The sequence below is a fragment of the Lontra canadensis genome, unplaced genomic scaffold (assembly GCF_010015895.1).
Source record: "Lontra canadensis isolate GAN:19392208 unplaced genomic scaffold, GSC_riverotter_1.0 scaffold3, whole genome shotgun sequence".
NCBI classification, from domain to species: Eukaryota; Metazoa; Chordata; class Mammalia; order Carnivora; family Mustelidae; genus Lontra; species Lontra canadensis.
Window position 1 is genome coordinate 30,405,202 of NW_022630997.1, and position 12,616 is coordinate 30,417,817.

At 36.9% G+C, this 12,616-nt stretch overlaps 1 protein-coding gene across 9 annotated transcripts in view; it reads right to left on the bottom strand.

Annotated features, from left to right (window-relative positions):
* Nucleotides 1-5,046: 5,046 nt before the first annotated feature.
* The window catches only part of MAPK8 (mitogen-activated protein kinase 8), a 100,377-nt gene continuing 92,807 nt past the window's right edge, over nt 5,047-12,616 (bottom strand). For 7 of the 9 annotated variants that reach the window (XM_032837989.1, XM_032838033.1, XM_032838013.1 and 4 more), the window contains 2 exons: nt 11,883-11,960; nt 5,047-7,579 (listed from right to left, as the gene is read on the bottom strand). In XM_032837989.1, the coding sequence (XP_032693880.1) occupies nt 7,434-7,579; nt 11,883-11,960 (224 nt within the window). In that variant the 3' untranslated portion in view covers nt 5,047-7,433. Of the gene's footprint in view, nt 7,585-11,882; nt 11,961-12,616 lie in introns of those variants that run through there. The other 2 variants (XM_032838042.1, XM_032838059.1) reach the window with 2 other exon arrangements.

Below are 12,616 nucleotides of genomic sequence, written 5' to 3' on the forward strand. Positions count from 1 at the left end.
ATTGCTGTCTTACATCCTGTGGAAAAAGTTGGGGAAGGAGTGAACAAATGAATAAATGAGTTAACAAGCATGCACCGGGTACGTGAAAGAAAGTGTCATGGCAGGGAAGGTTCGTCAGAGAATTATCTGAGCTAAATCTTAAGCAATGAGGATCTAAAATAGGCAAATACAGGAGTAAGCAAAAGCCTGTGCACAGAGGATATACGACGTATGCCACAGAGGGGCTCAGCTGGAACGCAGTGAACGGTAATGGCACGTGAGATAGAACCAAAACAAAATGCTTAGCTGTTCGAATTCTAAAAACAAAAACCAAAACCAAAAAACCTATCGATTTTGAAGCATTTCTCTCGGGAATTATTCTTACCAACCACACAAAGACTGGGACTACTTGGGATGGAAAAATGACTTGAAGGTCCGAGTGTACAAAAGTTCTCCTTTGCTCTTCGACATTTCTCTACATTAAACCATTTTTTAAAAAGATTTTACATTAAACCATTTCTATTCCTTTCCAAGATTAAAGTCAGCAATTGCACTTGCTTATGCTAATTATTTTTTTTTAAGATTTTATTTATTTGACAGAGAGAGAGAGAACATAAGCAGGCAGAGAGGCAGGCAGAGACAGAGGGGGAAGCAGGCTCCCTGCCGAGCAGAACCCGATGTGGGGCTTGATCCCAGGACCCTGAGATCATGACCTGAGCTGAAGGCAGAGGCTTAACCCACTGAGCCACCCAGGCACCCCTAATTATTTTTTATAAAAGTACACAAAGTCATCATTATAGTAGCCATGTGAGACCATCTCCCATCCTCATGTGACAAATGAGGCAGCACCAGGCTCAACAAAACGGAGACTTGTCCAAGATGGCCCAAACTCTCCATCTGGAGCTCAGGCTAACCTGGATTCACAGGATTCAGTAGGTCCCACCTTCTCTGGGGGTCCCTGGGACCCTGTCTCTTCAAGACACATGTGCTTTTAGCTCCTCCTTTTTGATCTGTTCTGGCTCCTCAGTCTATTTTTCTCAACATGTGTCATGATTCTATTTCCTGCCATCTTTACAAGAGTCCTCTTTACTGCTGCTTCACCACTCAGTGTTTAGCAATCAGATCTATGTCCCCACCTAGCCAGGTAACCCTAAGCCTTACATATGTTATACCCGACAGGAATTCCCTTTTTCCTTCTGTCCACAAAATAACACTAACGGAAATGGTTTATGAGCCATACAAGCAGATGACACAGACCTCACAATGGAAGAGACTGGAGAGATATTCAATAAGGGAGATATTCCTTTTTTCCCACTCTGAAACATTTAAGTGGCAAGCTGATGTGTGTTCCATCATGGTCTCTTCAAACTATGATGTACAAACTGGAAAATACACTATTGGCTGTTACTTTCCCTGCACATCTTGTGCGCTGCCAAATCCTTACAGTTCAGCCCCGAATGCTAATCTTTGCCATTTCACGTAGCTAATGGCAACCTGAGTCCTCTCTCTTCTCATTGTGCAAAAAGGACCTCAGCTCCCTCAGCTGACTATCTTTGGCCTCCCAGTCACCAGTCACCACACCTCCAGTCTAACCAGCTTGCTCCCATGACACGTCTCTCCTAAAACAAAGGTCTGGTCACATTACTCTTTCTCACAAACTACAAGTTCCTACTGCCTTTAAAATGAAGACAATTTCTCCAAATGTTTCATTTCTGATCCCCAACTTCTCAGACTTCTCTCTCAATGTATTCTTTTCATTCATGCTGGCTATTCCACATTCCTTGCCCATGAATCCACTTTTAAACCTCCTTCCTTCTCCCTTAACTTGGGAATACCCTTCCTTATACTAAGGCTCAAAAAATGCCTCCTCTGTAAAACCCTCATTTCCTCTGACCAATCTCTCCCTGTGTTCCTTCAGCATGGTTCTTGTTCCTCCACACAACACTATTTCAATCAGGCTGACCAAACTCTCATCCATTTTTCTTTCATTACCGTAACCCAGCTTCCAACAGAGGAACTTAGATATTTATGCATTCATCAACTGACAAAATTAAATGTTAGAATTCTAACATTAACAAAGCATATCTGAAGTGTTTTAATTTCAAAGTTCAAAGACATCCTGGTGCATTAAGGGTAAAGCTAAAAAAATTTTTAAACCCTAAAATCAGTACAAATTGATTATTTACATGAAGTCAATGGACTTTTGAAGGTACAATACTAAAATAAATGGAGTACCTAGCCTGGAAAGGATAAACTACTCCCATCTTATTTAGCGTCACTAGGGTATTACAACTGGGTGGATATTGCCGCAACATTTCGATGTCTGCTTTTGCCACCCAGTCTCTCCCTGGAGGCCTCTCCGATGACTGTGATAAAACACAGTGAATGCACGCACGAGGCTGGCAACCACATCAGCTGATGGAGAAGCAGTGATCAGGTAAAGACCTACCTCCGGTCCTGTCCTTTCCTCAGAGCAGGGGAGTCTGAGTGCAGGTGAGGGTGGGGACAGCATGTATAAGATGGTTTTCTGGAGCATGCGGAGCAAGATAAAGGGGTGTAGTCCTGTAGAGACATCCTAGATGTATATAATGAGTGATCTTGATACTCACAGAGCAGTGTGGCCAGCACAAGCAAAGAGAATACACGCTTGGCAAAGGTGAAAACACACTCAAAGCTGAAATCCCAGTTTATTTTGAAATAGACCCTCTTTAAACTTATTTTGACCAAGTGGCCATGATGACTGTTCTCCCACATGGTTACCAAGAACTAGTAGGTTAAGGGCACTGAACAAAATTCCTTTTAGGTGAAGTTTCTCTGGAGATTTTAAACACAAAGAAAACCAAGACCAGACAAACCAGAAAACCAGGGTGATATTTTAGGCTCTTCCATTCTATATAAATCCAAATCTAAGGAGCCTTAGTACTACTACCTCTTGATCCCAATCCACAGAAAATCTTGAAAATTACCCAGAATTTTAATTTTGTTTTCAATGAAAAAACTCTTAATTTCATATTTTTCATACCACTTTTTTCTTTTTTATTTAAAATATTATAACCAATTAACATACTAGGTAACAATGTTTACATTCCAGTGGTGCATGTTTAATGACTAGGGCATGAATGATTAAAAACCACAATAATTATCTCAGCATTCCCTACAAAGTGCCCCATTTTGTTTTGTCTAGAGGAGAAGGAGAGGGAATGGAACACAGGGAAGGAACAGGAATGAGGAAGGAATGGTGTCCTAGAGGGAGAAAAGCAAATGTCAATTATCATATGTAGGTTTCCAGGTTTTAAAACCCGTTGAACAGGATAAACTGTAATGAGAAAATAGATGTCACAGTCCAGGTAGACAGCTAAGTTCAGTTTAACTTCATCATTCAGCTAAAAGATTAAGAGCTTCTCAAAAATATACCAAATATCGGGCCTACAAAAGTAATTTATTTCTTCGTAAAATTTACTAAGATTTATTCTTTTTGTAAAATGTAAAGAATGGACTGGTATCACGAGCAGGTTTCTACTTATAAAAACAGACAGTAACGAACGAACACATCTAACACAATTTTCCAAGATATACAGTGAAAGATTTTCTACGTGAGTCTCTCTTACTGATGCAAGGTATATATTTTACACACTTACTGGTATTGTGTCGACATTGGCTATAAAGTATTTAACACACATTTATAATTCACACTCAGTAAAGAGCTTACAATAAGGGCAATAGCTTACTTGGGAAAGCATAGAAAATTAGTGTGAGGTAGTTCAATAAAAACCTAGTTTAATTTGTAAGTTATTGTGAGAATAGAACATTGTGCAAAACTAATCCACAGGTAATATTTCTCAGAAGTTTCAGGAACGAAGAGAATCTAAACTAGAAATGACCAGAAATTGCTACTCTTACAAGACTCTCCTTAGGAGCACTTAACTAAGAGCAGTTAGTCTGAAATTAATTAGGACTTTTGTTTTCCTTGTGAGTTTTCTAATAGTACCCCAAACTATACATTTCTGCTTCAATGCCCTTTACCTCTTCATCTTTCTTGCTATTAAGGAAAAATCAGTTTCCTCTGATTCAGGAAAAACCTAAGAGAGATCATAGAAACACAATGTACACTAACATGTAAAGGATTTGGAGGCAACATTTCAGAGGGCTGCTAATGACAGAACAGTGGTGTTTGGTTTTTCTACTGAGAAGAGAAGTTTACTGGGGTCATGGGGCTTCATGCATTCACTCTACAGCTAATGTGTGACTAATGAACACTCACAAACAAACTACAACAGTATTTTTGAAAATAGACTATGTCTTTACCTCAAAATGTTGTGCAGGCTTGTGCCTAGGCAACACTGAACAGGTATGTCTTCATATGTAGCACATACTGGCCCACAGTATAAACCAAGTCTTATCTGTAACCCCAAAACAGTTTCATTTGCCCACTGCTGATCTATTAGACACTGATGTCCTCTTCAGCCTCATCTTTTTAGACAAAACAGCAGGATTAACATGGAAGAGAATAATGAAAGGGTTTACAGGAAAGTTTGCTGCTTTGCATATCATCAAGCTTCTCTGTACTATGAAGGGGGCTGTGTGGTAGCCCCCTCATTTGAAAGGCTGGCATTTCTCTTAGCAAGTCTGGTGTAAAGCACTGTGCCTTGAACCAACCTGGAAGAGTGCATACCAGGAACAATCAGCAGCCAAGGGTGTGTGACAAAATGAGAACTGTTTAGCAAACAGTATGAAAAGAGTTGAGATGCTCCATTTATGCATATTATAATTAAGCAATCCCAACAACACAATCATTTTACAAATGATCAGTATACATTAAAGAGTAACAGAGTAGTAACCAGGAAGAACTGTGTAGAAGGAATTAGTGTCTCTTTCCTACAAAGCTGAATAATAAAATAATATAAAGTTGAATAATAAATCTTAGTCAAAATAATTTTCTGACAGTAAGATGATGGGTATAACATATAAAATTGAAAAACCAAAGTTGTAAGAGAAGCAAGGTGGCTTTACATAAGTACTGCTTGACAGAAATCTTACTTATAATTTCTCTTAAAAAAATCACACACAAATGTTTAAGATGTTTTAAAGGTTCAAAAAGCTTGTGAAATAAAAAGAACCAGTACATCTTTAGCTTAACAGATTTAAGAAACAAGGGAAAGTTGCATTTAGATACTGCATTTTAAAAACCTAGGGCACGCAACACTTAACAAACAGACTTTCCTTTCAGGATAGAATTTGTTAAGTATTTTAGTTTACATTAAGAATTAATTCTACATTAAGAATTCCTTTTCTCTGAATCAACTGAAACATGCTGGTTGGCAAGGAGGAGCTGGCATTTACAACAAATGTTACAAGAACACCTGGTTTTCCTTTCTTAATCAAGTTCTCTAACAATAGAGATGGCTTACTACTATCAAACAGAAAATATGGGAAACTTCTGAAAGCATGTCCATTGTTAAAGTGCAACAGTGAAATAATCTATCCTAGGGAAAATAAAGCTGATTAACTGCCAAATACAAACTAAGAACACACTCATGCTCAAATTTCTGCTAAAATCGTAAATCCAATTCTGTTTCTATAATTCAAGAGGTGTTATAGTCTCAAAATTCTAATTTGCTTAATAAAATTAATGCACCATGTTGTATGAGTAGAAAAGGGATTGATAAAAAGGCTGACAACTTCAAGAAGCTAGAAACCATGACTTGAAACTGTCAAAAACAAACCTGTTATTTCAAAGCATAGAAAAAGGCTCATGTATTTTAATCCTAAATATTGCACATTAACAATAACCTAAAATACCTAACTCAAAAGGAATCTTGCACTACATATATGAACAACATGCCAAGCGAACTTTCAGACACTGCATATTGAGATGCGCCAGTTCTGGCTCCTGTTGGTCATGAATTCCCACGGGCTTTCTGCCTAGAACCTTGACACTTACTTAAGTATCCATTTCCCAGTTCATTATGTGAAATCCTTCTTGTTTCAAAAATAACGAAAGGTACCTGGGGGCAATACAGAGAACTTGTATTTCAGAGATAATGAAACTTCAGTGACATTTCCTTAAGAAAAATTCAGTTGTGGAGAAAGAATTCTGCAGGTATAAAATGTAAACAGTTAACATACACTTGTCAGGAGCAGCGCCATTCTTACACTACTCAACATCCACATTGCATGTTTTATTGAAAATCAGGTATAAAAAAACAAAGACTCAGACTAAATAACCACCATTTATGCCTGCTCTGCTCAATGTGAAGAAACAGTCCTTAGAAAATGATATCCTATATATGGCTGTGTGCTACTATTTTCAGATGAACGGTAGGTATATTGCTCATTTGATACATCACCTACAGAATTGAAGTAGGCTTTGGAACCTCCCAACAGTTAGTATAAATATGATTATGCTACAGGTAGAATCAAATGGCCAGAAAACACCTTGAGAACTGGTGGTCAACTGACTGACACTGTGATAGGAAACCAGAAAGGTCCAAGGTCTGAGGGCCTGAGGCTGCAGGAAAGGGAAAGACCAGACTCTAGACCACTGCTGGGACCTACAGCCTGAGTAGATTAACTCAGTGTATACAAAAACAGGCTCATAGCTAGTAGAAGTGAACCATCTGTTTATTTGCATTGAAATGTATTATTCATGAAGTATCCTCTTGACTTTATGTGATCATAAGCTTTGAGCATGCCACAAATTTGCAGAAAATACCATATTCTTTTAAATTTACTTTTGTTGTGTGGGGTTGGGGAATAAGACGGTGGTAGCAGACGCCCAGCATCTTCGAAGACATGCTCTGAGTTATACTGCCATTTAGATGATGGGGCCTTTGCCAAAAAACAATGTAGGGTACCTACCAATTGTTGTAATTAAATTAGGATTGGCAAGTAGCAAATATTGGAGGTTTTTTAACGCGTTCATCATTTACAGTAGTTATTCCTGAATACAACTGGCTACAGGTTATTTTCCCTCACTCCTCTGGGGTTATTTCATTGATAAGCACATAACCCTGAAGGATAGCATCATGAACAAAACATTTGAAATAAAATTCTAATAAAAAAACCTATAAAAATCTTAAATAATTCATGATATAGGCAAGTCACCACATAATAGTTGTTTTGATAAACAAAATTTTACAAATTCAATAAAAAAAAATCAGCAGCATAAGATAAAGCAAAAATGCAAAAATTTTAAACCATGATAAAATAATTAGGTTTACATTATACAGTTAATTACAGCAAAAATACAATACAGTTTTGTTGCTGTTTTAAAACACAACTTAAGTTTTAAATTACATCACTTGAAATTAAAAAAAATAAACTACTTTACTACAAAATGAATTCGACATTTTTGAAAAAATCACTCAAAAATAAGACCACTGAATTGTTTTCAAAGTAGTTCTATCAATGACTAAATGACTCCCCATCCCCCCACCCCCCAAAGGCCCAAGTAGTCATCTACAGCAGCCCAGAGGTCCAGCTGATGCTTCTAGACTGCTGTCTGTATCTGAAGCCAAAGTCGGATCTGTTGACATTGAAGACACATCATTGACAGACGATGATGACGATGGATGCTGAGAGCCATTGATCACTGCTGCACCTGTGCTATGAGAAACAAAACAGCAAATCAGTTGCAGACAGAGTTGTACACCAAGCTACCTATACTGTACTGGCTACCTCTAGTGGTCAATACCTTTTTTTCTCTTGGCTTTGAAAAGGCTCATCAGGTTGTGCGTGAATAATACTGATAATACATGCAAAAGTGTCTGTACTGCATTTTGTCAGAGAGATCTCAAAGAGATACATGACCCAAAAAGTTAAAAACTAGTGCCCTAATAAAAATGACTTATGTTATCTTCTCATTGTAAACTTCAAACAGTATTCTGTTACTTTTTTTTTTTTTTAAGTTTTATTTATTTGAGAGAGAAAGTAAGAGAGAGCATGAGAGGGAGAGGGGCCAGAGGGAGAGGAACAAGTAGACTCCCTGCTGAGCAGGGAGCCCAACTTGGGGCTCCATCCCAGGACCCTGAGGTCAAAACCCAAGCTGAAGTAAAAGTCAAGACACTAATCCTACTGAATCAACCAGGTGCCCCCTGGTCATCTTGTTTTAAAGCAAAAGTCAAGACAAAGGCTAAAATCATTTTAAAAGAAAGGGCCCCTTAGTTTAACTGTCCCATTTTCTGTGAGGTTACATGACTTGGCAGGATCACTAAAATGCCTTAGGTAAACTCAAGTCTTGTTACTTTTACTCCAATACGTACTTGACAAAAGCAAATATGGATTTTTTAAACAGATAAAGTAGGAGAAGACTGTTTCCTTTACTGAAAGTATAGCTAACAAGCATCTCCTGAATTAGAAAAATAAAAAAAAAAGTAACACGCATATATAACCAATAGAGATATCCTTTCAAGGGGGCTGGGTTAGGAATAGGAGGGAATGTGGGGTGGGGGGAATATGTTAAAAGCGATTTATGTTCTAAGTGAGTACTTTTTTTTTTTTTTTTTTGGTAAGTACTTCTGAACTATGGGATCACTAAATAAGGGTCAGTGCAAATTCGAGTTTATTAAATAACGAAAGTTATACAGTAGTTCTTAAGAACATGTTTATGGAATAAAAGCAATGGTTTCCAAATTGAGAAGTAAGAATTTCTAGGGCTGCATTTGAGGAACTCAAAGATGCTAAAAACAAAGCCAGTGGAAAACCACTGCTCCAGAACCCAGCATTTCAGTGTTTGAAATTATACTACTATTTTAATGATGAACAACAGAATACTTTAGAATACAAAAGGTTCTCTGAGAGCTTGTCTTCAAATGCAACAAGGAAACAGGGGCTTAGGAATAGGCAAATCTTTAGGATGCTGGGGAGGAGGCTGGGAAACAGAAAATGGAAACATTAGGGACAGAGCAGGTGACACAAGGTAAAATGAACTAAAAAGCACACTTGAGTACACTTCAGGCGTGACCCTCTACTTCAAATTCCATCCATAGGACACTATAGAATATGCCTGTTCTGACTGAAGAGTACACAATACAACGGCTAGCTTCAAAGACTGGTAGTGAAATATTCAAATCGTAAAAAAGTTCCACCAAATATACATTTTCATGCCTCTATTTTTAATCCAAATTCCATTTTATTCAAACTTCTTAATCTGATAAAAATTAACTTTTATTTATTTTATTTTTAAAATTATTTTTAAAGTAATCTCTAACCCCAATGTGGGGCTTAAATTTACAACCCTGAGATCAAACGACGCATGCCCTACCAAAGTGAGCCAGCTAGGCACCCCAAAAACTAACTTCTAAATGCATTAAGTAGTTATTTTTTTTTTAAAAAGATTTAATTTATTTATTTGACAGAGAGAGATCACAAGCAGGCAGAGAGAGAGGAGGAAGCAGGCTCCCTGCTGAGCAGAGAGCCCAATGCGGGGCTCGATCCCAGGACCCTGAGATCATGACCTGAGCCGAAGGCAGCGGCTTAACCCACTGAGCCACCCAGGCGCCCCAAGTAGTTAATTTTTAATCTGAAAATCAAATACCTATGAAAAGTACTTGTTTTTTTTTTTTCCCGAACTTTAAAGCCATCAAGTAAAATTCTTAAATATGTGAATGGCAATAGTAGGAAAAATGGTTAATTTCAGATAGCTGGGTCATTTCCCTCTCAAGTAAGTCTCTACACCCTCAAAGGCAAGCAAACTCACTGTAATATTACCCAAATCAAAATAAAAACAGTAAAGTGGGAAAAATAATGTATTTCATTTTATTTATTTATTTGATTTTTAAAGATTTTATTTATTTGACAGAGAGAGAGACAGCAAGACAGGGATCAAAAGCAGGGGGAGTGGGAGAGGGAGAAGTAGGCTTCCTGATGAGCAGGGAGCCCGACGCAGGCAGGACCCTGGGATCCTGACCCGTGCCAAAGGCAGACATTTAACCACTGAGCCACCCAGGCACTGCTCATTTTTAAAAATCAAGTTGAAATGGTATTGTGATTCTTTGATATTCTAATTTATCGAACACTTTCTTCTGTTTTTACATATAATCAACTGAATATTTTTATTACAGATTGATTCACTAACAGTTTTCTCTGCACCCTGTAACTGAGAATACAGAAAATGTCTAGAAACCTATAGTCCTGTCCAAACCTATAGTCCTGTCTTTTCCACTTATTTTATAACCACAATCAAGTGTCCTTTAAGAACCAATTTCTTTAAATAAATTAAGAACAGATACAACTGCTCTAACTCATGAAATTAAGTTTATTCAAACATTCAACACTTCAGATATACCACTCATTGGGATAGGATTCTGAAGTATAAAAGTCTCCAAATAATGGACTTTGCAAATCCCACTTGAATCTCCAACATGAATAATTTACTTATGCTACTACTATACATCAATACAATGCCAATTAATTTTGCTATTAAAGCATTTATAACATAGCTTTTGTTACAACTATATTGTAGGTAAAAGCTGTCAAAATCAATTTATATTTTCAATAGAATCTTTATTATAATTTGGAAAACTCATTCCTGATCAAGGATCTTAAAAAATAACTAAAAAACCCATAAATAAAACAAAAAATGTTATAAAAAGCCACAGAAATTATTTAAATATATGTTTAAGTATGTTTAAGTTAAGAATGGGCATTTGAAACTATGGTTAAAAACTGTACCCCCAGGATCTCCTTTTTTTTTTTTTAATGTAGAAGAGTTTTAGAGGGATGATTAAAATGTTATTGTTTTACTCAAATTCAAGACCTATCTGTCAAATACTACTTGGCCTTCAAGGTTCAATTCAAATTTCATCTCTTTCTGAAGCTTCCCTAACATCTGTAGCCAAGGGTCTGCTGTCAACCAAAGACCGTATGAGATGCTGGAAAAACCATGCCTTCTGAAGTTACTGGTAAACATGGCTTCAAGTAGTAGCTTTTTTACATATTGGTAATTTTATATTCATTTACTTCTTTTGAACTTTAGTTTCCTCATCTGTAAAATGTGCACAATAATCTCTTCCCTGAGGCCTTAGGTAAGGTTTGAATGAAATAAAGTATAGAAACCACCAGCGCCTGTTGTGTAGTATGCACTTAATATATACAAATTACCTGCCATTTAACTTTCCCCCAATGCTTTATGCTTTCATAAGTGCTAAAATAAGACAGCTTATGATAAAAGAGAATATTTAACTCCTGCAAACCCGTTTTCTTCTTAGATATGGAACGATTTCTTTTTTTTTTTTTTTCAAGATTTTATTTGAGAGAGAGAGAGCATCAAAGAGGGAACGTCAGAGGGAGAAGCAGACTCCCTGCTGAGCTGGGAGCCAACAGCAGGGTACTCCACCTGGGATTCCAGGATCACGATCTGAGCCACAGGCAGTTGCTTTACCAACTGAGCCACCAAGGCACCCTATGGAATGATTTCTAATGGCAGTTTTACTGTTACTGCCTTAATTTAGCAAATCACAAATACCAAAATGAGAAAGATGGTAACTTAGTATCACATGTACCAGATTCTTCAATGAAACCTTAGTTCATCCAAAGTAAAGACTATTAAAATCCTGGTAAGTATACTGAATTGTGAAAAAATTCTTCTTTAAAGAGAACAATGCCAATAGAAAAAGGTTTTAAATTTCTCTTCTTTAGTGGAATGTCAGTATTATAGAAAAAGATGTACATTTTATGAAATCAGTTACCAATATGTTAGTATGATGTATTGGTATAATATACCAGTGCTTGGTATTAAGTACCAGTGCTTTCAAATTTAACTACCCAAATTGTATTCCCTCTACTTCTTAAAGTTTGAACAAGAACAGTGGTAAAAATGGGGAAAAACTGAAGGATTCATGCAACTAAAGATTACAACAGAAGTAGTAAACTGCAACCTTAACCAAGCTTATATTGTAACCAACCTAAAGGAGAGGGCTGTCCCCTTATAACTCCATTCTTGGTTCTCTCCTCCAAGTCCATAACTTCTTTGTATATCAACTCTGAAAAAGAAGTGAACAAACTTTTCAAAGTCTGAGCACCAACCTCAGATACCTATGTTTTAAGTAAAACATTTTTACACACATTAACTATAACAGTGTTCTTTCAGTGGCAAAGAGTCCCTTAAGTGTCAGTGTAAGATTCAAAGGTATTAGTAATAATTTCCTGATCCAGAACTATGAACTATACTAAAAGAAACAAAATCTCTGCTATAACTAATGTTTCTAAAGTTGGATTAAGGATAGCGCTGGAGTGAGAAGCCTTATCTTTTTTTACTCCACCAGCATTTTGTACTAAACCATATCATCCTACACATCATACTACAAATGCTCAATTCTGTCTCAGTGAGGCCTTGAATCATGTTTGTCTTATTCACATCTATTTCCTGAGCTGTGGCATAGTACATTAGGTGCTTATCCAGATATCTGTTAAAAGGTTTAAATGTGAGCATGTACTGAAGTTTCTTCAATCAGAATGGAATATAAATACATTTTATTTTTTAAAAAAGCAGGTAGCTACCCTCCAAATCCTTTTGATTTGAAGCATGACATGCTATCACAGTCAAGAAGATTTCTCCATGGAAATCTTGTTTTTTTTTTAAAACTAGACTTCTGTACTTCTTACTGCTCCAAGTGAAGAGACAGCAGATGCTGTCCTG